Below are 26,492 nucleotides of genomic sequence, written 5' to 3'. Positions count from 1 at the left end.
TTTTCAATATCAAAAGATTTTAATTTTTCTTTACTGAGTTAAATTTAATCTTGTATTTGTCAAATAAAAATACAGAAGCCAACAAGGCCAAAATATTTATGAGATAACCTTAAAACATGAGAAAGCCCAAAAATAGCATACTTCTACCATTTTAAATGTACCATATAAAAACAATGAGTTACTTGTGCCCTTCAAGTAAGAAACATATATTAGTACAAGTACAGTAGTTACACTTATTGTTAATGAATTACGAATTACTTATTAGGTGACCATTTTGTCTCCTTGAAGGGTAACATAGGATAACCCTAATCCAACAATGCCTACAGCAACTGCTAACATAACATAAGCGATAGGACATGAAGCAGGTCCACTCCTAATAGTACTTCCATGTTCATGGATCTCTTCCTCACCAGGCACCACATCTTCTATTGTCTCAACTTCTGTGGATAAAAACAAACTTTGCTAAGGACATTACAACTGAAACTTGATGCAATGGAAATTAACTTGCAACAGCTGCATGACAAAACATGTTACATCTCAAATGCTTTTTCCTTACCTTGTTATGTGCACCGCTCTTTATATAGGGAATTTCTGATTATTTGAAAGAGAAAAGTTACTAAAATTTTATAACTATTAGTTTACAAGCAAGATGTTTTGAAAATGTAAAAAATAACTCATCAATGTGACCACTCTGCTACAAGGTGGCAGGTGTTTGGCTACTAGTTTGTACACAGGTTAAAAACTTACTACATTAATGGTGATAATCTCTCTAATATGGTCATTATCCCTTGTTTCCTCAATATATAAAACTCATCACATGGGCAGAGCACCTGGGCAAAGACCAAAGATCACAGACAACTGGGACGAAAGAATATCATCAGAAAATTGATAACAAGCAGTCTGATTTCAGTTACTGTTTGCATGACCAAGGACAGGAAATCTAGGCATTATGTGATTTGACAGTCAACTGGATTCATCAGGCAACAGACTCTTTACATAAACAAACAGCTACTGTATTTAATGACTTTAACAGGACAAATGATGTCAATAAAAGAATTAAATTACTGCAGAGAGTAAGATAGTGGCCTCTTCCTATCCAAGAAAGTGGGTCACTGCTAGCATACACCAATAATGGTCTACTTTCTCATTTTTTACAGATTAAGAGGGTATTTGGGTTTGTCCTTGTAAGACACCTGTGCAATGCTGTAATTACAAATTTAATGCAGATCTCACCGACTTACGTACAGCATTTTCTTGACAATTACATAATTTCTGCAAAATGTTTACTATTTTTATTTTACATTACTATTTAAATCTGAGAGCATAAGCTTAAAAAGAATATTTTAAAAGAAAACTAGAGATTATGTTTACTGCATAATCTTGAATTCAACTACCACTGTACAAACATAAACCATTACCCTTGAATTTTTTTTTTTTTTCATTTGCCTGCTTCATTACAACAAGGAGTAACTATGATCGTTAGATACATCTTACACCGTGGATACAAGGGCTACAATTTAACATTTTAGGACCTGTTATAAAGACCACCTACTATAACACAGTTTAGCCATCCTTAACCAGTATTTTATTGACTAATCAAAAAAATGCTTGGATCCTTACGATGATGACTTCACTCTTATGTGAGTGCAGAATGAAAATAATTATCTACAGTACAGGAAGAGTTGTGCAATATAAAAATCTGCAAAATCCTACATTTAAAATATGAAAATGTCAGTTTTATTTTTGCTAAACAAAAAATTATCCACTTACTTTTCAGTATGGAAAATACTCTGAAAAGATAAATTCCTTGTTATTAAAGATTATTTCCAACTTACCTTTGAATGTTTCAAGTGTGTCATCTACATGCTCATCTCGTACTTTGACTCCCAAGAGCTCTTGAGCTGACTGACATGCATCAGCACTTGTATCACCTGGGAACAAATAGTCACAAAGACTAACTGGTAATCCCCCACCTGCAAGAGTTGAATTACATGTGATTTACTTAAGGACCTCTGAATTCTAAACCATTTAGTTCTTAAATTCATACAAAATAGACTGTACAGTTTAGCACATTTTAATTGTAAGTGCAGTTGCTTTATCTGTAAATTCCTGACAATTTTAAACTCTAATCTTAAGGAAGAAGTGCTTTTAATCATAATCTCACCTTCCAAGAAGACTCTTCTTGGGGGTTCATGTATAATTGGACCAATGAGATGAGATGGAGGTTCTTCAATTAGCGAATCACAGTGCATCTCCCATCTTGATACAACTGAACGTACTAAATCTACAAGGACGGCTGCTCGTGCTTCCCCTACAGTAGCCTGAAAAATGCTTGTGTGTTATGCATAACTTCATCTTTGTCTAAACAACAAACATCAATTTTAATAAAATTCACACCCTGTAAATAACAATCTAAACTGTGATTCCATCAAATATGGAATGTGAAATTTATACTAGTCTTTAACTCTTTCGCTTATGACTCTTATAAATAATTATGTCTGTGGGTAGTGGCAGAGACTCGAGCGGTAAGCATAAAAATGTTTAAACCTTTATTTGTTCAAAGACGGATATCTCCGACAATTTTCAAGGTAGACTGCTCAATTTTGTTTAATTTTGCAGCTGATTACTTATTCTATGCAATGGCACAAAAAATCCACCCAAAATAACTGTTGTAGGTGAAATAATTAGTAATTACAAGATACGAGAAAATTTTGCACTTTTTCCCCCCAAAAAAATTTACCAAAAAAGAAAAAAAACCATTGCGATCAAGACTTCGTTTTTTGTCCATAGCACACCCAGGTATTTTACCTAGTTAATATAATGCAAAAAGCTGTAATTATAGTAAGGAAAATATGAAAAAATGAACAAAAAAGTAGCGTTGTATTTTCCATAAAAGTGCCAGTTGCCCATGTGATATCAGCAAAAAAATGTTTATACCTTTCTTTGCTCAAAGATGCGTAACTCTGACACTTTTCAAGGAAGACTGCTCAATTATGTTTCACTTTGCAGCTGACTGATTGCTCTAAACAATGGTATAAAAATCCCCCCAAAGTAACTTATATCGGTGAAATAATGAGTAGAAATTACGAGATACATGGAAATTTTGCACTTTCCCCAAGAAAAATAACTTCCCCCAAAAAATGTGCGATAAAGTCATTGTTGTAAATTCATCATATACCCAGATAAATTACATAGGCTTTGCAATGCAAAAGTAGTAATTACACCAAGGAATATAAGAAAAAATTAATGACAAAGTAACAAAGTTTTCCATAAAATAAGTGGCATCCAGTCAAGTGCTCTCTCTCTCTCTCTCTCTCTCTCTCTCTCTCTCTCTCTCTCTCTCTCTCTCTCTCTCTCTCTCTCTCTCTCTCTCTCATAGAATAAAAATCTAAAACAATACTAAACAAATAAACATACATTTTACATATGTATAAAAAAATTCTCTCTCTCTCTCTCTCTCTCTCTCTCTCTCTCTCTCTCTCTCTCTCTCTCTCTCTCTCTCTCTCTCTCTCTCTCTCTCTCTCTCTCTCTCTCAATCGTGCACGAGCAAGCACAAAAGAAAGATAAGTAATGTAATAATAGAATTAAAATCTAAAACTATGTAAAACAAATAAATATGTCTGTTACATGTGTATAAAAAATATTCTCTCTCTCTCTCTCTCTCACAGAGAAAAAAAGATAAATGATGCAATTATAGAATAAACACCTAAACCTATACAAAACATATAACCATGCATGTTACACATATATAAAAAATATTAGGAACACTCGCCGAAAATTATCTTCACCTTGTCTGCTGGTTTGTGCAATCTTTTTTGTTTTTACATGCTCTTATTTAACCTGACTTCTGCATCTGTCTGGCTGTATGTTTGGGTCAAAACTTGTAACTCAATTTTCGACCTATTCCCTTCGTCTGATGGACTTGAAATTTTGCACAGTTACTCAATCCCGGTGACAATACAACCTGACAAGATCAGTAGGTCAGCAGTGGTCTCTAGTGACCCTACAGTGGCCTCTCCCAGTATCTAAGGATTTGTATGAAGCTCTTCGGATTTTTCGCACCTTCTTTGACTCAGTAGAATAAATTTCTTCGGATTTTTCATATCTTCTTTGACTCTGTAGAATAGGCTAATAACTCTACAGATATCACTTTCAACTTTTTTTTAGTTACAATCATAATTCGGTTACAATTTCTGTCAAAACTAAAATGTATAAAATAAAAAATGAAGAGATTTCAAAACAAAGAAAGAAATTTTAAAACATACTTTTATTAAATGCACTAAAAAGTAAAAAAATAATTTTTGAGACACCAGGATTTTCTTACAATTAATCATGTCTACAAAAATAAGAGTGTGGTAAAAGTGTGGGCGCCAAACATGGAAGGACATGCTACATGAAGTAAAAAAATATACTTCTTTTCCTGTAGCATTTCCTTCCATGTTTGGCACCCATGCTTTTATTTTTGTAGACATGATTAATTGTAAGAAAATCCTGGTGTGTCTCCAAAAATTATTTTTTTACTTTTATGTGCATTTTAATAAAAGTGTTTTAAAAAAAATTAATTTTTTTATTGACGTCTGGATAACGTTTATATCCATCATTGGTAAGCGAAAGGGTTAACATTGTCACCATGCTGAGATGCATGGTTATAATTAGACACTATTTACCTGGAAAGAGTGTCTTTTTGTAGCTAAAACCTGGATGTCACAGTAAATGATAAAAATGTTTGACCTACACCTAGGGCCAAAGCAACCTACCCCCATTTATTCACAATTTTCTCAAACTTCTCTCTGGCATGGAAAGAATTTTCTTAAGTTACTTTCCAGCCTGATTTTTCAATTCATGTTGGGCTAAAACTAACTGCCAATTGGGCAGACTGAAAGCCAATGCCTTCCAAGAACACATGCCTCTCAAACACAAACCTAAATTAAACGACTGACTCTACAAGTAAAAATATCAAAATCCATTCTGTGCTTCAGCCAATACCTAAATATATGTATAATACAGTATATACAGAAATAAAAAAAATTTCATTAACAACAAAAAAGTTCATCCTAACTTTTGTTGGATTACCCATGTATGCAGCAAAATTATAACTGCTATCAGTACTCCTAGCATTCTTGAAATTAATACAATGTCAACAGTAAAACTAAATACAGTGCTGTTATTATCAATAATTCATAATTTTTTGTAAAATTTTACTGTACTCACGTCATGTTAATTCCACAAATCAGTCATATTTTGCAAATTTGAATAAATTCAACACAAATTATTCTCTTACCTTTGAATGTACGAATGCTAGACCCGCCAATGCTCCAATTAAACGTAAAGACCCTGAGCTTTCTAATTTTCCATCACTGTTGGTCGAAGGTACACAAGAATCTAAGATTTCTACATTAAAAACTTTGGGGGGTGTCAATTCCATAACACCCCTGCCTCCTTTTTTCTTAGTAGGCTTTTCTTCTGCATCTGGATCTAAGAGATCACTGTCGTCTGGTAACTCCGAATCAATAAGAATGAGTGAACTGCTCACACTATCTGCCCATGGCTTAATGTAGGTCTGAAAAGAGTACAATAATAACACTTTTTGTGATCTTCAGATTTTATGAAAGGTCATAGAATATAAAAGGACAAAATGTGACAAGGTAAAATGTTGCTATTAAAGACAGTCACTGGAATGTGTATGAAAGAACCCCTTTTGAAAAAAGGTAACTCTTCACATGGAAGGGCACTGAAAGACATTCCATACTAACACTATTGATGAATGCATTTAAATACAGAAGTTAGCAATTACACTCCAAGCCTGAATTAGAAGCGGGTATTCCAGTAGGAAACCTGAGTTAACAGCTCCATAAAACCAACTCCCAATTATGCCTAAATTCACCCCAGACTCATATCAAGTCCTCTACTGAAACTTGAACTTCTAAATGTTTTTCACAGATTAAACAGTGTATGCCTTGCATGATAGCTCACAGCTGTAGAGCAATGTTAGTAAAGCAAAAATATTAATTCAGACACTTGAGTGTCATAGGCCTGATTACATTTTAAGATCCATACAAACACTATTAATAAAAAAATAATTTTTTGCATTTATTTTTAAAAAGTTCCCAATGAATAAAACTTAATGGACAGTATTGTACTCTATAGTATGAGGAGTAAACTATAATGGGAGAAAAAACTAGTGACAGTTATACAAGAAACAATAATGGTTAACTAAAGTTATGTAAGAGATGATTATGAAGACTGAGAACTAGTGGTTACTGCTACCGAGCAAAACTAATTATTAAAGTCAAGATTAAAATATGATGCTTAACCCTTTAACGCCGAAGCCCTATTTACAAAAACGTCTCCCGTATGCCGGCGGCGTTCGGTGAGTTAGCGCCGAAGCAGAAAAAAAGTTGTTTTCAAAAAATCACAGCACGCTTAGTTTTTAAGATTAAGAGTTCATTTTTGACTCATTTTTTTGTCATTGCCTGAAGTTTAGTATGCAACCATCAGAAATGAAAAAAAATATCATTATCATATATAAATATTGGAATATATGACAGCGAAAAAAAACTCGTATATAATTGTATACAAATCGCGCTGTAAGCAAAACGGTTAAAGCTAATGACTTAATTTTTTTTAGTTGTATTGTACACCAAATTGCGATGATTTTGGTATATAACAAATTTTAAAACGATCAAAGCAACACAGAGAAAATATTATCACAAAATGATGCATGAATTCGTAACGAGCGGACGTAAAAATTTTTTTTTTTCAAAAATTCACCATAAATCGAAATATTGTGCTAGAGACTTCCCGTTTGTTGAAAAATGAAGCTAATTGATTGAATATTACTAGACTGTAAGTGTTTTAGCTTGCAACTGCAGTTTTCGACCATTTCGGTCGAGTTAAAGTTGACCGAAAGTCGAATTTTTTCTATTTATCGTGATTTATATGAAAATATTTCAAAACTGATAAAAGCTACAACCATGAGTTATTTTTTGTTGTATTGTAAATGAAATTGCGCACATTTACATATATAAAACTTTATGTAACGACTAATATAAAATGGTGCAAATATTATGACAACGAGACGAAAGAATTTCTGAGATGTTTGGCCGAGTTACCGCGCAGACGTAAGGAAAATGTTTTTTTAAAAAATTCACCATAAATCGAAATATTGTGCTAAAGACTTCCAATTTATTGCAAAATGAAGGTAAACGATTGAATATTACTAGAATGTAAGAGTTTTAGCTTACAATTGCATTTTTTTACCATTTCGGTCGAGTTAAAGTTGACTGAAGGTTGAAATTTTGGCAGTTATCGTGATTTATGTGAAAATATTTCAAAACTGATAAAAGCTACAACCATGAGCTAATTTCTGTTGTATTCTACATGAAATTGCACACATTTTCACATATAAAAGTTTATGTAACGGCTAATGTAAAACGATGCAAACATTACGACAACATGACGAAAGAATTTCTGAGATGTTCGGCCGAGTTACCACGCGCAGACGTAAGGAAAAATTTTTTTTTTTTTCAGAAATTCACCATAAATCGAAATATTGTGCTAGAGACTTCCAGTTTGTTGCAAAATGAAGGTACATGATTGAATATTACTAAAATGTAAGAGTTTTAGCTTATAATTGCGTTTTTTTACCATTTCGGTCGAGTTAAAGTTGACCGAAGCTTGAAATTTTGGCAGTTATCGTGATTTATATGAAAATATTTCAAAACTGATAAAAGCTACAACCATGAGTTATTTTCTGTTGTATTCTAAATGAAATTGCGCACATTTCCATATATAAAACTTTATGTAACGACTAATATAAAACAGTGCAAACATTACGACAACGTGACGAAAGAATTTCTGGCGCGGACGTAAGGAAAAAGTTTTTTTTAAAAATTCACCATAAATCGAAATATTGTGCTAGAGACTTCCAATTGGTTGCAAAATGAAGGTAAATGATTGAATATTACTAGAATGTAAGAGTTTTAGCTTACAATTGCATTTTTTGACCATTTCGGTCGAGTCAAAGTTGACTGAAGGTTGAAATTTTGGCAGTATCGTGATTTATATGAAAATATTTCAAAACTGATAAAAGCTACAACCATGAGTTATTTTCCGTTGTATTGTACATGAAATTGCGCACATTTTCATATATAAAACTTTATGTAACGGCTAATATAGAACAGTGCAAAAATTACGACAATATGACGAAAGAATTTCTGAAATTTTCGGCCGAGTTACCGCGCAGGCATAAGAAAAAAGTTTTTTTCAAAAATTCACCATAAATCGAAATATTGTGCTAGAGACTTCCAATTTGTTGCAAAATGAAGGTACATGATTGAATATTACTAGAATGTAAGAGTTTTAGCTTACAATTGTGTTTTTCGACCATTTCGGTCGAGTCAAAGTTGACCGAAGGTTGAAATTTTTTGTAGTCGACGTTTGCTACATCCACTCGGCATTCAACAGACAATTTTAGTCGACGTTTGCTACGTCCAACAGGCGTTTAAGGGTTAACTGATAAAATGCTAATAAAAACTAAATTATGGAAGGACACTGAATAAATGAAAAAGAAAACATGGTAGCTATAATCAATGTAATTTCTTGGCTTTAAAAATGAACCCTAATTTATAAGAATCTAACAGTGCAGTTTCAATCTTTCATTTCATAAACAAGTGATTCCTTACCAAAACCATTTTATAGAGAGACTGGGTTGATTTGTCTTTTGGCAACCAAAAGTTGAGATTGATATTGTATTTGTAGCTTAACTGCTGCCATCTAACACCACCTCTTTGAAATTTCAAGTCCACAGTAGACATTATACTTGGAGCTGTAGTGGATACGTCCTGAGACTTGCATACAATTCTGTAAGGAAGGTTAAAATTACTGTACTGTTTTTAATACTGTGTCACATAAGAATTTTCTTGAAGTTATCAGTACTTAAGTTCAGACGATGCCATAAATAAATATGAAATTTATTATTTAATTTAATGTTGCTTCATGTACCTGTTGGTAAATGACAGTATTTAAGATGTACTGTAATATGTTAAGATCTAAATTACTACAAGTTCAGATACTGGTAGTTATCATCTAGAAATGATTGAAGGTTGGTAAGGGCATGTAAAATCATGCAGCAAGTTACTCTTAAATTGAACAAGTTTGCACACACACACTTGTAGATCCAAACCTTGGACAGAAGGGTGAAGGTCCATGATAACAATGAAAAAGGTAACGACAAAGACCTAGACTTAGACCTAATGGGAGTTCAGGCAGAAAGTGCACAGAACAAGGGACAACAGAGAGAACTCATAGCATGTCCAACTCCAAAAGAACAAAGTGGGCATAAAAACATCTGAGATGTATAATTATGATTGTGATTCAGATCATGAGAAAAATGTATTGTATATGTGTTTATAGTTTTAAAAACTAACAAAAACAGTGCATGTCCAAATTACTGAAAGTCTTATTTTGAAGATGAGGTTTGATATTTCTGAGAATACTAACCCTGAAGAGCAAGCAGCACCTGGTTACAAAGAAGTCTGGAAATGAGCACCTGCCCAATCAGGTAGTGTTTTACAAGAAACTGGAACTGTTCACTGAAGAGGGCAGCCATAGTCATAGTGCGACATTCAAGATACCAACCCAAGACACAGATAAAAGAAAAAACTGCTTAAATTGAAAATCCACTTCAAAATATACAATATTATGCAGAATTCTGCTCATAGTGACACTAAAGAAATATGAGCATTCTGTAACATTTGACTCTGCTTTAAAAAATAATTGATGTACTGTCAAAGTGATACATCTAAATTTGCAAACACACTCCCATTTCAAATCTCCAGTCATTCAATCCCAAGTGTTGAACTCTTGCTGTGAAGCTGTCCCTACATATGCATCTTAGGTTGTCATCAAAACCGACTGTGGCTCACATACCATAATTTTGCTCTTGACCATCTACATCATAATCCTATCCAGAACAGTTGCTTAACACTGACCTTGCAACACATTACAATCCTGTCAATGTTAATAAACTTCACATCTGAAATATCATCATCTCGGCCTTGTCTGTGGTGACTACAAAAGATCGTCTTGTCGTCAAACTAGTAGTCATAGAAAGCTGTCTCTTCCCTGTCCATATACTGTCAAGTATGATATTGAAATCGACCAATATTGCTCTGTTCAGTCCTTGTCATTAGCATTAACTCATTCAACAATAATTCTTAATTCTAAAGAATCCATGGACATCCTAGCTTCTGTAGGTATTGTTACTAGGGCAACTGCCAAATGCTGGTAATATTGCAAAAAACAGGGTTTGAGGGCTGTCACGTTTCCCTGAAGCTGTGTCAAACTCCATGGTCAGCTTGTGCTAAGGAGTCTCTGTACAAGGATTCAAAAACATTTATATACTGTACATGTATATGTAATTTTTCGTGATAAAATCATCATATGATATTCTGTAAATGAGGATCTTCTATGTAATAAAACCTGTTCCTGAACAGTGTAACCCATATGTTGCAGTGGGATCAGTTATATATTATATATAAAAAAAAAGTTAGTTCATAACATCTTACCTTTAGGGCAAAAACTTTATGGATCATCCTTGGAAGGAGAGGTTTGGCAAAGGATAATATTAGAACAAACTTAATATCTTTATGACAAACCAAGAGAAATTCATTAATTGGACAAAATATCCTGGCAGCTATAACTGTAAATCTAAAGTGCTTTATTTACTAAAATGCAATTACACCTACAGGCTAAAAATAGCTAACAGCAACAGAAGAACTTTTTAAAATATTAAAAAATAGAGACCAGTTAGAAATTGACTGCCACTTAGCAACATGAAATGAAACTGCACAACAAATTTGCATACATGTTGTTACTATCCAACCTTGTGGTAGTAAGTAAAACTTATCTCTCTCTAATTGAGAGAGTTCCTACTGTTCTAGATAAACCAAGACGGCAAGCAAATTACACATGAATCCACTGAATGTAATACTCTTCAGCACACAACAAAAATCCCTAAACTGCACAATTAATGCCAAAGAATAAAAGCATTATTAGTAGCTGAATTACATACTTGAGAGTTTGTGTGCATACATGAAGTATGCATTTTTCTGCTGTGGACTCCACAGTTCCTAGAAGAATTTTAGAAGCTGTGCGATGAACCGCTCCAAGTATAGACCGAAGCTTGGACTGATTGGCTGAAGAACTGAAGTCAGACTGGGGAGTTACCACATAAATACCAATAATGTCAAGTCCCCCTGGCAACATACGAACAACCTGTGGGAATTTCTGCTTTTGTAAAATCACTCTATAGTATTTTTTTTTTTTTTTTCATATAAGAAGTTTGGTTTTGTTTAGTCTAAACACACGGTTTAAAATACGTAATTACACAATGTTCATTTAAAAAATGTTCTTCATTGAACAATTAAATGTCATAAAATCCAGGAACTCAGTGGTGTTCCTCAATATTTTTATTTTTATTTTTAAATGTTTCTTGTTTTGGGAATACCTGTATTTTTATATAACTACAAAACACTCATACCAACTGAAAAGAACAATTACCAGTATATTACAAATACAGTTAGAATACTATTACTCCACGAACAAACAAATAAAAAAAGGGTAGACAGGAGATGTTGTAGAGCCATATGAGGTACTTCAAAGAATGTAACTTGTGTAAGGCACAAATAATTATAATGTAGTGTACAAAAATATGTACAGCACTCATAAAACAAAGCCACTGAACTGCTGAAAATGCACCTTCCATAAATATACCGAATTTCAGTGGAAAAATAAAAAATTAAAAAGAAACTCATATTTTTCCTAACACATGAACCTAGGCTTATGGAGTAATCCGTGCTTACCTAGCTTCAGCTGATTGTGACTTGTCTCTGAAAAACAAAATCCCAACATTACCTGGGTCACGTCGTGTAACCCAACCCGACCTACCTCGCCCATTATGTGAGACAGCCCGTATGCAGCTCCACTCAACTTCCTAGAAGGGGTGAGACATCAAGACTACATGGGGTAGAACAAGGAGGGTAACTTTACCTATATGAAAGCATAGGTTCGTATGTTAGGAAAAATACAAATTTCTTTTTAATTTGGTATTTGTTCCAACACGCACGCGAACCTACACTTTCACATATGGAGCCTCACCTGAAGGTGGGAGGAAGATCTCTCAGGTAAACATGTAGGAACATTACCTTTGATACCCACAAGGGCATGCAAGGGTGTAAGCTGATGTAATGTAGTCACTTTTCTTCATAATGTAGCTGACGACGCCTTCCCCTCCCAACGGAGCTCCTATAGGGCTCTACGTCATTAAATAACCTGTTGTGCAGCCACTACCAGACGCAAGGTGAAGGTATCTAAGGACTTGTGCGCTACATCCTTGAGGTAGAAAGAGATGAATATCATCTGCCTCTTCCAGACCCCAGGCTGAAGGACCTGACCTACTGAGTGGTTCTTAAACGCCAATGATAGTCCTATTCCTCTGGTGCCGTGAGCCCTGACTCTGGCTGGGGCAGGGTCTTTGCTACCATCCAAACAGTATGCCCTCCCAATTACCTCTTTAAACCAGAAGGAGATAGTGTTCCTTGATATCTCCCTCTTCTCCCAACCCGAACTTAGGAACAGTCTATGACAGACTGGTCTGTGGGGAGCAGTGCGTTTAAGGTAGGCTCTCAAAGCTCTAACTGGGCATAACACAATTTCATCCTGTTCATTCCCTAAGAAGTCCTTAAGTGAAGGAAGGGAAAAACCAATGAACCTTGGGTCATGTGTAGAGGGGTTCTGGGTCTTTGCCAAAAACTCTGGAAGGAAGGTGAGGCCCATCGATATCCATCCATGGGTGTAGGTCATGTCATATAAGAAGACATGAAGTTCGCCCAATCTCTTCGTCAACATTAGTGCCAACAGGAAAACTGATTTCAGGGTCAGGTCCTGGTCTGATGCCTTGGTGACGCTCCATTATGGGGGTTTCAGTTCTCAAGGAGAGCAACTCTTCTCAAAGTTTCTAACCATGTCCGACAGCTCCCATGATGCTGACAGGTCTATGCCTCAAGGTTTGAATACATTTTATATCATCTGTACAGTAAAGATTATTGTCAACATAGAAACTGAATAATTATCAATGATTCTACGTAACTGACCTGCCTTGTGTGTTGAGCTAAAACAGCATCCACTATCTTTGCTATAGAATCAGGTGCCTTGGATCTTATCTGGTCACTTTTTGGTACTGCCTCATCCTCTTCTGAACTCAGATCTCCCTCGTCAATTGTAGGAGTTGGTGCCAGATGAGCAATAAAATCCTTCTCAGGTGAGCACTGAAAGAACAAAAAATGACAGTTACCATCTCTACAGTACTAATAATTTAGCTAAGCAATTTAACTAAAACTGAGCTTTTGGGAAAAATGAGAAAAAGTTTTCACATGTTTGTGACAGAAAATATACTTACGCCATTTTTATATAATAAGATATTTGATCTGTGCTGTACAACCTTTTTCCACAACAAATACAAAATTACATGCCTGAATGACAATAAAAATGCTCATGAGGACTGCACAGCCCACTAGTAATCAAAATAACTATAGCTGATTATTAATATTCAAAAGTAGTAAAAAGTCTATTGAACTCCACAATAACAGTGCACACTATTGTTGTGTTAGATTTCATGATGTAGCTGACTTTAAAAAATTTAGCCCTGAACTTCTATAAACGATGCATCACTGTCATTGTTTGTTCCCAAAATAATGTCTACATTCCAAGACACCTATTATATCATCCACATACTGTACTGTAATTACCCAAAAGCTTAGTGAAGAGGTAATGACCAAACAGAAGCATGTTCATTTCCTGGATCAGAATTATATGTTCTAAAGACATCATTTTGTTCACAATTGAAAATACTTGTCAGCAATGTATTCTGCCATATAAATTATGAAACTAGAAATAAGATCACATATAAAACAGCAAACAACAAATACAGCATTAGTTGTCAAGACATACCACACTGTAAAAAGTAAAAAAAAATAAAGTAAAGAGCACTCCAACAATCATCCATTCAAATCCACTAACACTGGTGATGAAAAGAAAGCCAAAATTTCCTGAATATTAAATAAATCATATGCTAATAATGTAAATTAGGATACCCTACACCATTTAATGGTAAATGCTGTACTCACAACTCTAGTCATAAAAGGAAAAGCACACAAATGTCTGGTAATAAAAGACAAGCACAATGCTCAAAATCCAGACTTTCTAACACCAAATACTAATGAGTGTATTTTGGAAAGCCTTAGGATTTGCTTATTTCATATCACCCTTACATGAATTAAAAGAAACTCCTAGTAAAATGATAAAGTCCAAAGTACTGTACACTGTCAACTTGATTCTTGCTTCAACTATTACTTTGTGGAGATATGCTCCAATATAGTTAAAACTATTAATCACCGTTGGGACAGTTCTTACATCCTCTCTAATCATATTTAAGTAATGCAGTGAACTTGGTATCTCCTATAAAAAAGAGAATAAATGACTGGTAAAGCAAAGTGGATGAGGAAAGATATGAAATATGTGACTGCAGCATAATACAGTATATTAAAAATGAGAATGGAGAAATTAAAATGGAAGACATACAAAATGGAACAATATTAAAAACGAAAATGGAAAAATTAAAATAGGCGAAATTTAAAATGGAACAATGGAAGCAACACTTCACAAATCAACTAAATGAAGATAAGACGAATAAAGTATGTTATTAATATTAACATGAAAACTGGTCATTGAAAAACTGGCTAAAACAAACGGAACCATCATGAAGGAAAATGGACCAGAAAAATGGGTGTCTTACTACATTAATACACAGAGGAAAGTGCAGGGCCATGAAAACTGCCCCATAAGCTATTTGAATAATAGATAAGTACAGAAGTACCATGCAAGAGTAGGAAGTTAGTCATATATTAGTAGATTCTGGGAAGTCATCTGACAATACCAAGACAACCAATTACACAGGCATCAACAGATTCATGGAGTAACTGTATCATAAAGCAATTCCTACGGTAAAGATAGTAGCTGGCATTGAATTTGAGAAAAAAGAGCTCAATTCGTTTATGCTCTATGTCCATGAGAAGGGAGGAGGGAGGGTTCTGATCATGTAATTATTTGGTAAGTATGTATAAAACTTTATTTTATTATAAAAATTTCATTTTTATATAAGTAACTTGCCAAATAATTACATAGCTGAATCCCACATTGACAGGAGGTGGGATACATGGACAAAACTACTCAAAAACACTCAAGAGATGGAGATGAACTTGAAATAGAAAATTTAGCTAGCATCGTGAAATGCTTATTGTAACCTTACCTGGTGAGGGAGCTACGGCAGGTGGGTACTGCCCCTTGTTGGAGCTCCTCTCAACCTGTAGTGGCGTGGCGGTAGAGCCAAGAGTCGCCTATATGTCAGTGGGTGCGTTGCAACGCAGGAGTTAATCACAGGTTGCCAAAGCTAACAATCCAAAAAGACACATCAAAATGTGTGTGTGCCCTTACCCTAGCCGCAGTACAAAATATGACCAGAAAATTAAACCTACACCACAGACTTGTTAAAACTCAAACCAACTGATGGCACTCACAACACAGTACCAATCAGGCTTCCCAAGAAAACACCAATCCTCATTCAAGGAGAATGGATAGAGGAAAAAACCAAGAAAATCCTCCTATTCCTCTTTACCCAACACCATGCCAGCCGTAAAATACGGGCGTAGAGTACTGCAACTTTCGTAAATTGTTTCCACATCACGCAGGTAGAACATTGCAAAAACTGATTTGCACCTCCAATATGTGAATTGCAGGAGAGAAGACAGCGATAGATTACGTTTGAAGGCCAAGGAAATTGCCACTGCCCTAATTTCATGTGCTTTGACCTTGCATAAAGGGAAGACATCTTCCTGGATCTTGGTGTGTGATTCAGAAATCACAGTTCTTAAAAATAATGTTAAGGCATTCTTAAATAATGGACGACTGGGGTTTTTAACGGAACACCACAGATTCGGAGAAGGGCCTCTAACTTCCTTGGTTCTTCGTAAATACTCGTGAAGAGAACAAACTGGGCAGTGAACTCTTTCCTGATCCGCTTGACCTAGAATGTTAGCCAGGCTCTTGACTGGAAAGGAATGTGGCCAGGGACTAGAAGGGTCTTCGTTCTTCGCCATAAAACCTAAGGTCAAGGAGCAGATCGCATCACCTTGAGAAAACCCTACTCTCTTATCAAGGCATGTAGCTTACTAGCACTCTTTGCCGTTGCTAAAACCATTGGAAAAAGCGTCTTTCTTGTCAGATCTCTAAGAGAAGAGGATTCTAGAGGCTCAAAGGGTTAGCCCGAGAGCCATTTGAGGATAATATCCAAATTCCACGGAAGATCCGAACTACTATCTTGCTTACTAGTATTCAGGGACTTTACCAAATCACTTAAGTCCTGGTCTGAGGAAAGGTCTATTCCTCTGTGTTTGAAGACAGAATTCAACATAGCTCTGTATCCCTTGATGGTTGAAGTAGCTAAACCTTTCGAGGATCTGAGGAAAAAGCAAAAAATCTGCAATCTGAGCTATAGTCATCTGAGAAGAGGATATATTTCTGTCTCAAAACCAGCTCCGAAAGACTGTCCACTTCAACTGGTAGACTACAGTAGAAGATTGTCACCTACACGTTGCAATAGCTCCTGCAGCCTTCCTTGAAAACCCTTTCGCTCTGACAAGCTCCCTGACAGTCTGAAGCCAGTCAGAATGAGAGTGGATAAGCCCCGGTGAAAACGAAGAAAATGGGGCTGTCTGAGAAGATTTCTCTTCTGAGGTAGAAGCCTTGGATAGTCTACTAGTTGGCTCAGAAGGTCCAGGAACCACTTCTTGTGTGGCCAAAAGGAAGCCACTAGGGTCACTGAGACGTTGCTGTGGATGCTGAACTTCCTCAACACTTCTCTTAACATGTTGAAGGGAGGAAAGGCGTAGACATTGAGATCTGACCAATCTTGCAACATGGCATCTGTTGCCCAAGCTTGCAGACCTGGAGTCAGGGAACAGTACAGAGGGAGATGATGGTTTCTTGATGTTGCAAACAGGTCTACCAATGGCTTTCCCCACCGCTTCCACAGGCTGGTGCACACCTGTGGATTTAGTGTCCACTCCGTCGGTAGGACCTGTTTGCTGTGATTCAATTCATCTGCAAGAACGTTCATTTTGTCCTGGACAAAGCAGGTCAGAACAGTGGTCCTGTTGCTCTGTGCCTATAGAAGAAAGTCTTTGGCTGCTTCACACAGCGAAAAAGAGTGGGTTCCTCCCTGGTTCCTTATGTAAGCCAGTGCCGTCATGCTGTTTGAATGAACAGCAACTGTCCTTCCAAAGGTCTCTGTTGCAAAAATTTGAATAGCCAGGTGTATAGCCCTCAATTCTTTTACATTTATGTGCAGATATCTTTCAGTTGGGGACCATAAACCTGACACTTCCAAGCTGTTGAGAAGGGCTCCCCAACCCAAATCTGGTGCGTCAGAGTACAACATTAGGTTGGGGTTCACAGGAGACACTGACATAACCTGTTGCAAATCTGTCCTCTGCCAGCCACCAGCGAAGTTCCTCCTTGATTTCGGGGGTGATTTCGAAGATGAACAAATCCGGAAATATCTTCCTCCATCAGTTGGCTCTGAGGTAGAACTGAAGTGGTCTGATGTGTAACCTGCCCAGAGGTACAAACTTCTCAATTGAAGACAGAGTTCCCACAAGGCTCATTCAAGCATTGGCCGAGCAGGGCAGAAGAGAAATGAATTTTCGAACTTTCGAAATGCAGTTGAGAATCCTTTGTTGGGACGTTAAAGCCAAAAATTAAGAGAATCTATCATCATCCCCAAATATAGAATCGACTGTGTGGGGACTAACTGTGATTTCTTGAAGTTTACCAGCAATCCTAAGTCTTGTGCAAATTGAAGGTTCTTCTAAAGGTCCTCCGTGCATTGAGCTTCTGATGGGGAGTGAAGGAGCCAATCGTCCAGGTATAAGGACACGTTGATTCCTATTAGGTGTAGCCACTTTGCTAATGGAGCAAGAACTCGGGTGAAAACTTGGGGGACTGTGGAGAGACCGAAGCACAGGGCCCAAAACTGGAAGACCCTCTCCTGGAACATGAACCTCAGATACTTCCTGGAATCCTGGTGAACTGGAACATGGAAATAAGCGTCCTGCATATCTATAGTCACCATCTAATCTCCCTGATGGATGGCTGACAGGACCGACTGATTCGTTTCCATCTTGAACTTCGTAGTGTGGACAAAGAAGTTCAGAGCACTGACATCCAGGACAGGTCTTCATCCCCCCGATGATTTGTGGACTACAAAGAGGTGATTGTAAAATCCCTCTGTGCTCGTGTCTTTGACTTCCTCCACTGCCTGCTTCTCAAGCAGAGCCGAAACTTCTCGAGACAGGGCTGAAAACCTCTCTGAGTCTACAGAGTAGGCTGTCAATTTGATGGGAGAGGGTACTAAGGGAGGTTTCTCCCTGAAAGGGGTAGCGTAGCCCTCCTTTAATACTTGTAGCACCTAGGGTGTCAATTTGATGGGAGAGGGTACTAAGGGAGGTTTCTCCCTGAAAGGGATAGTGTAGCCCTCCTCTAATACTTGTAGCACCCAAGGATCTACTTTTCTTGACTCCCACTTGTTCCAAAAATGAAGTAGCCTTGCTCCCACCAGAGCACGGAGGACAGGTAGCTCACTTGCGAGAGGGGGTTGTTTGCTGGGTTGCACTGGAGAAAAATTGGCTCTTGGACATGACTGGAAGCGACCTCTACTCCCTCGAAAGGGTTGCTGAGGCAAAAAGAAGTCCTGGTCGAAGGAATGGTAGCACAAGAAGGACATGTCAAGATCCTAGTCCTCTTGGTGGACTGAGCAAGTAGATCTTGGGTGGATTTCTTCAGCAATTCTCCTGCCACCCGTTCTAAAGTCTCTTGAGGAAAAAGCTGTTACTGTGCAAGGGAGCAAACAGAAGGGAAGAACACTGAGAAGGAATGGCCCCTTAGAGGTGGCTAGTTCATGGGCCCCATCCCTCACTGCTCGATCTGCGCAGACCAGAACTCCCAACCAGTCCGAGGCAAAATTCTCTTGAAGTGATGCACAGTCCTCGATCTTCTTCGCTAGCACACCCACGGTCCAATCAAGGAAACTCAGAACCTCAAAAACCTTAAAAATATCTTTCAGCAAATGGTCCAACTCCGATGAGGTAAATAAAATCCTGGCAGACGAGAAGGCTGACCGACGAGTAGTGTCAATGAGACTGGAGAAGCCCGCTTGAGAGGAGGCAGAAATTCCCAAGGATGGAGCTTCCCCAGTAGAATACGACAGGTACTTCTGCCACATAAGACAAGAAGGAGGCTAACAGAACACCGCTTTACCTACGTCCCTCTTCTCTGACAACCATACGTTGATACACGCAAACGCTTTCCTGAAGGAGGAGAACAGAGCCATATGCGGCCACCTAGCCATGCCTATCGGTTGTCACATCATAAATGCGGAACCTGGAGAAGAAGGGGCAGCTGGAGAGAAGTCCAGATAACATACCAGGAAGAACCGCAACAAAGCTGCGAATTCGACATGGGAACGTCATCCTCCACAGGTTCCTCCTCAGAGGAAATTGGAGACATCGGAGGATCCAAGGGAGCCTGAGTCGCTGCAGATGGCTTCTGCAACAGGTTCAACATGTTATCTAAGCATCGCTGAATAGGAACTAAGGAAGGATCCTGAATCGCAAGAGGATCAGCAAAAGACACCGGAAACTGCAAGTCCCACTGTGGCCCTGGACATATGCTGGTAGACAGACAAACATCAACAGTGGCACCTGCTAACATTGGATGCTCGGTCTCTGAACGTCCACTCACTGATCTAATGGACAGATCTGATGTCTGCAACTTGGACACTATGCACTCAAACGGGAAGATGCTCAGGAGCTGGGCGTCCATAAGACGGACACTCGGACACTTGATGTCCAAGAGCAGAACATTCCGACAATACACGATCACTCTCGTAACACACGGACACTGGACGTCCACTTGTTGGAAGCACAGACAACAGATGCTCCAACGAATGTTGCTTGGACACTGATTTCTCGCAATAGGACACTAAACTTTCGAACTCTTGGCGTTTGGACACTGTGTCCATGCGTTGGACTAACTAGCACTTTCTTAGACACTTTTTGGCATTCAGTATCCACTGAAAAGGAGCAAGAAGCTTGAGGAGACTCCCAAAAACTACAGGAGGGAAGAGGGCTATGAGCCCTATCCCACGCTCGTTTACGAGACTGGGGAACGTCTTCGCCCACTGGGGCACCAGACCTTTCCAATGGTCTTGAAACGTTGGCAAATTGCTAACTACGCTTATGAGCATCTGAGTCCGAGTCACTGGAAGTTAAAGCATGCACGCTCAATCGGATGCCTTTCCAACGGCGATCCCCTGAGTCCTGGGATGGGCGGACAACATGCTCGGATGAGGCAACAACTACTCGTGGGCAAACCCCACCGACCTCCCTTGGACTGCCAATTTGCTTCCTCCCAGGTGAGCAAGGGGAGTTGAGCAGGGACCTTGGTCTAGGAGCATCGGTGGGACGAGTAGCCCCCGCCCCCCCTCCACTGACACTGCCCCTGACACTGCACTAACACTGTTGAATCTGCTCAGGAGGACACACACACACAGTTCCTAATCTGGAAAACATTGTTCACTAATAAATCAAATTTCATATCAACATGAACTTCTAAGTTGGCAATGGTGTTGGGATCAGAGGAATGAGAGCCAGGGATCGGAGTCACAGGGAAAGTCGGAGGACTTGAGATAGGGGAAAAAGCAGTCCCAGGTGTTGCAGGAATAGGTAAGTCAGTCACATCAACCCCTGGAGACAAAGCCAGACTAGCGGAAGCTTTCACTTCAGCCCTAGCAGTAGCTTTCCTAAGTCTGTCACACTGTAATTTGTCTAAATATGCATTAAAAGTCTTCCACTTCCCCTTATCCCAGTCTTTACATTCGTCACAGCAAAGTTCAGGAGAGCAAACTTACTCCCTACACAAACTACAAACAGTATGATTGTCATATTTGGCTGAAGTCAACCTATCCTTACAGCCTTTACTACAATACCTGATACTAGAAAGGCTAGAATCTGACATGATAATACCTGATACTAGAAAGGCTAGAATCTGACATGATAATACCTGATACTAGAAAGGCTAGAATCTGACATGATTAATAAGTCAAAATCGGGGAAGTCACTAAAAGAGAGTTCTGAATTAGCTAAGCTAATTAACAGTACCAAAAAGAACAAAGTACTTCACCAAATGAAGAATAATAGCAAACATCAGTTGAAAAAATAACAAAATCAGAGCTGCCAATGACCAAGAGTTCAGTTACTAACCGGCAGAAACGAATTGAGCTCTTTAGCTGTGTTGTAACTGTCCTTCCCTGAAAGTGGGCAGGGCAGTATAACTATACCCAAAACAAAAGAGTGCTACCGTGAATTTTAAATTTTGAGCTGTCGCATAAGTAGAAACAATAGCTATGTAATTATTTGCTAAGTTATGTATATAAAAACTGGTTTTGAATGCAAATGAGAGGGCTAAAAATCAATGTAAGCAAAACAAACATTATAGTCACAGGAATGGAAGCCAAGGAGATGGTACAGCTTGGGAAGTGACCTTATGTAAGGGTGAATAAAATACTGTCTAAATTGTAAGAAATTGTGTCCCAGGAGATGCTCATGATTTTTCTTTCAAGGGATTTCAAGTGCCCACTATGTATAGTAACTGGAACTACCCAAAATAATCAAGATAAGGAGGTTATGGTGAAGAAGCGCATCTTCGAGAAAGTACAACATTCTCTTGTTACTTTGGTGAAATAGTGGATTGAGAAACCAGAATTAAGAATGCAGTAAGAGAATGAGCAGCAAAAGCCTTGGCCAAGTGGAAAGAGATTGGTGAAACTATGAAGTAGGGTATTCCTCAAGCAAACAGCTATAATTTTACAACACATTTGCGTGACATTTGCTTCCTTAGACAAAGGAGATATTTTCAAGAAAATGGAAGTTTATGAAAAGATGTGACAACTAAAAATCCAAGAATCGTGGCTGGATTGTGCAGACTAAATCACATGGAAGGAAGTGACATGGGTAAGACATTCAGGTATCAGAAAATATATTGTGATCACAAATAAGATGCTTCGGGCAGGTGATAAGAAGGGGAGGATAGCAATTACTTAGAGAGGTATTGGCTGTGGAGGGAGAAAGCCCAAAACATGAAGACAAGGTGCTGATGAGACCACATGGAAATTCAGGCAGAAAGTATACAAGACAAAAGAGAACAGAAACAACTCATCAGGTGTCTAACATTGTAAAGTGAAAACCTGATGCATAAATATTATGATGATGAATGACTGATATTTCAAGTAACATTGATGTTTTCAACACAAGCTAAAAAGGTAGGGTTTGGACTTTTTTCAATATTCCCTGTAAAGTTTAATCAAAAGTGCTCAGTGCATAAAAGAATTCTTTCAGCTGTGACATGACATTGCAGTGTGCAGTTTTTAACACAAGCCAAACACATTACACTTGTATGTAAGGAAGTATAAATTCCCTTCAACAGAAAATTCTACTCACCTGACCAATCAGCAATCCAATTTGAAAGGCACCATTTTTGGCTAGACTGGTGAGCTTGTCCTGAAGGCTATCTTCAGCCACAATAGTTTTCACCATTTCTGAAAGAGAGTGATCATATATACTATATACATCAAGCATGTTAGGTATCAGATACAGTATAAATAAAAACAGATGGTGTTTGCCTTGTATTAACAATGCACTATGGTACTCTGTTGATTGTTCTTAAATTGCTCTCTTTACTGTGATTCTATTGCACTTTTACAAATGCTGATCTTGGATTCCATGTGTAGCTGTAATTACTTGAAGACCATAAAGTAATTGTACTGATTAACAATGAAAAAAAAGATGCCCCAGACTCAGTGTAACTACTGGGTGTAATTACAAAAGGTGAAAGATCTTTTTGATGATAGTTCTTTATGAGTACACTTCATGTACAAGTACTGCATTTATTCACAAAGTCGATATAACTCTCAGGAATATGTAGAGAAGGCAAAGGTGGCCACAAGTTGGGAATGGGCACCTCACAGAATTGTAAATACAGGCTGAATTTTCTCTTAGTGGTTTCTGCAGTTCTCTGTGACTTTTCTTGAACAACCTAGTTTTGAGTGAAATCTAACACCTTTAGACTTGTAGACTATGAGTAAAGTTAAAAAATGAAATTGCTTTAACCCTAATAGGTCAAAGACTCTTCTTGCTTGTAATCACCAAAAGTCTTATCATTTACGCTGCTTGCTCTTAAAAACTTGATATAAACTCAGAAAATATAAATATCACAAAATCAAGGTTGGTTTTAAATTTGATATTCTTATTTTTAAGCGAGTCAGCTTAAAAGGAACACATACTTACAGTAATAAAAAATCTGGCTAACTTTCTTTTAAGAGTTTGCATACTAGTCAAGACGAAATGGCAGGTTATGTGATGGCGGCATGCTGAATAAATGGAAAAATAACAGAGTTTGAAGTGATCAAAGGAAGGAATGAATTGCAAGTGTTCTCAATATACATGTCACAAAGAGGGTGATCAGAACAAGAAAATACAGAATTTTGGAGAAGGGATATCATATGTAAACAGAAAGTGCCATGGTCAGAGGAAAAAGCTGATGTAAAAATTTTTATGATATAATGATAATGACAGTTCAAAGAAAGCTACAAAGAAATGAAGGTTACAGAAATTTTTAAAAGATCCAAGAATGAAATGAAGAAGAAAGGATTTAAACAAACACCATGAACAAAACCAAGACTGGAAAGGATGCAAAGAAATGTGACCACTAAAAGTCTTTCATCGCAAACTAGCTGCTGTGGGAGAGAGATGTATGGGTGAAGTCAATGTTATCCACTAAAGCAGGGCCGTCCTACCCCCATGCCCATTGGCTAAAAGTGGCCTGTTTGTTTTTGAAAGTGGCCCACTAAGGAAAAATAAGTAAAAGTATATTTCTCTTTTTTATATCATAATTAGATTTACCACTTATCCTGAATAAAAGAAATATTCCTTGCATTTTCATTCATGACGTTATTAAAGTCAACATTACAATCCTCAATTAGTGACATAAATCTTGAGTCCGAAATAAGATGTGCTCTCACTGATTTTCATCCTGAGTTTTCCAAAATAATAAAACACGCTATTATCAGCACTCCCACTAAATTTACCTTTGTTTGGATTAAGATTTGGCACGTTGATAAACTCATGTTTGCCTTCTTTAAAATATATTTCTTTGAATTCTTTTGAAATAAGTCCTTGTCAATTTCTTATTCCTAAATTCTGAGTAATATATATATACACAAACATACATACATACATATACACACACAGGTGGCCTGCATGACTTTTTTGTTTTTTCAAGAGTGCTCAGACTAAACAACTTGGATGGCCCTTCACTAAAGCAAACAGATATCATAAGAAATCTTTTGGATTGAAAGATTTATATCAAATATGGGATATTGAATGCCAAAAGTAGGCCTCTGTAACAAGGGCTATGGTAACAAGAGGGAGGAAGATGACTAAGTTGCAATGAAAGGGGTAGGCCTCAGAGGAAGTAGATTATGTTTGTTACCCTGGTAATAAGCAGGTGCTAGACTGCTGGTTAATAAAAGCAGAGTAAAAATCTATGATAGACAAGGCCAGTTGTAAAGAACTCAAAGGGGTGTGACTACCTAATACAGTATTGAGGTTTATAACTAGGGAGAGCTGGAAATACAGAATCATTAAAATGAGAGCATTGCTGACAGATGTGTCCACATCCTGAAAAATCAGTGAGATCTCAATGGTTAAGATGCTCTGGGTGTTTGACAAGAAGGGGAGCAGAATGATTTGTCACAAATGTAGAGTATAACAGAAATTTAGAAGATGGGGAAGCTGGCAAACAGGATCAAGAACAGTGCAAAGACCCTTAAAATTGTAGAAAAGGGCATGGATGGAGAATTGGACCATACAGGAATTAAGATGGATAGTGGGGTAGGACTGATGATACTGGAGAAAACAACACAGATCTCACCTTGTAAAGGGAAAACGTGACATAAAAATGTTGGTGACAACGATGATTAAACATAGACTGTTATACCAAACCAAACCTTAACTCATTATCACTTATCTACTGAAGATAACATTAACTTAGTTATGAATTAATGGTGAACTGTGGGCCAGCTTGGAATAAAATTCATTTAGCCTAGACATGAGCTAAACTGACAATATTCATCATGGCTTTTAGTTTTTATTTTCCAGGTAGAACACAGTCACCTTCTACTTTGCTTGGCTACTGTATACTGTCTATGAGCTTCAGCAGAGTAGGACTAGACTGGTATCGTATTGTCACAGCTTTAAGAAGAGACTTCAAGGCCAAACACATCAATAAGGCCTTGGGTACCTACGGTTATAGTTGATCTTGGTTACCATTTCAGACTATACCCAGACTGCAGCTTTAGGATCAATAACAAAGCTGGTGCGAAAATATTATATCAGCTTACGACATTAGCTGATGACCTAGAATGAATATATCACTCTGCCAGCTGGTCAACTCAGGTCCAACCAATACGGTTAACATTGCTGCTGAAGGCTAATTTTCATGGTAGATCACCACGTTGGGCCCATACCTAACGAAGTTATTCGGTTCAAATTAACTCCTGATAATAGTATCGACAGCTGGATAACATAATCCGGCTCGAGATAAGCTTAACCGTATGCTAACCTTAGCTGAATCTGAAAGTCATATATGGTAGCTCTACCCAGTTATCCTAACTGTACCCTTGTCATATTAATCTAGTCGATAATAACTGATCTGCGGGATAAATAAATCTACCCAGTTCCTAAATTAATGAGTAACAAAGAATCTAGCATTGTCTCTTACTTGTTGTTACATATAAGGTCTAATTAGTTGTGAGAATCGTTGTATAGTCAACCAGAAAAACTTGACAATTTATTTTTATTCCACTTTCAAGAGAAGTTTTCAGGTGAAATTAAAATATTGTTTTTAACCTTTACCCACAATTGAAAAAGGAAATTTATCCATAATTGTTAAAAAGTAATACTTCAACCGATTTAAAAGTATTTTTAAAATTAAAATAATATAATGATAGGAGAATTTATATGTAATCTTGCTGACATATCTATTACCTTGAACAATATATTAAGAGGTACTACTTAAATTTTATCCATTATGATTCCTATTTCAAGCTGTGGAATACTGCAGCCATGTCAAAACAATCTACTTCTTCTTCTATACTACATAGCTTACGTGTTAATGAAAGTCTTTACAACGGCTGCTTTTTTAAATGGTTCAAATAAAAGAATACTGGTACTTTTTTCTGTTCATCCGTCTGCCTATTTAAG

General features: G+C 37.3%; 1 protein-coding gene across 4 annotated transcripts; it reads right to left on the bottom strand.

Moving 5' to 3' along the window:
* Positions 1 to 26,103, bottom strand: LOC136847114 (protein odr-4 homolog). Of its 4 annotated transcripts, none has more exons than XM_067118450.1 (9): positions 26,011 to 26,103; positions 22,671 to 22,768; positions 13,155 to 13,328; positions 11,075 to 11,277; positions 8,685 to 8,862; positions 5,282 to 5,560; positions 2,165 to 2,321; positions 1,836 to 1,973; positions 1 to 440 (listed from the first exon to the last, which is right to left on the bottom strand). In XM_067118450.1, exons 2-9 carry the CDS (start codon positions 22,764 to 22,766, stop codon positions 262 to 264), a joined length of 1,404 nt encoding a protein of 467 aa, XP_066974551.1. In that variant the 5' UTR covers positions 22,767 to 22,768; positions 26,011 to 26,103; the 3' UTR covers positions 1 to 261. The 4 variants fall into 4 exon arrangements, with proteins under 4 accessions (XP_066974551.1, XP_066974553.1, XP_066974550.1 ...); XM_067118452.1 differs by lacking the exon at positions 26,011 to 26,103 and adding an exon at positions 25,631 to 25,788; XM_067118449.1 differs by lacking the exon at positions 26,011 to 26,103 and adding an exon at positions 25,535 to 25,593.
* Positions 26,104 to 26,492: the final 389 nt, after the last annotated feature.

The sequence above is a fragment of the Macrobrachium rosenbergii genome, chromosome 16 (assembly GCF_040412425.1).
Source record: "Macrobrachium rosenbergii isolate ZJJX-2024 chromosome 16, ASM4041242v1, whole genome shotgun sequence".
NCBI lineage: Eukaryota > Metazoa > Arthropoda > Malacostraca > Decapoda > Palaemonidae > Macrobrachium > Macrobrachium rosenbergii.
This window is presented reverse-complemented; position numbering and strand designations above follow the sequence as displayed.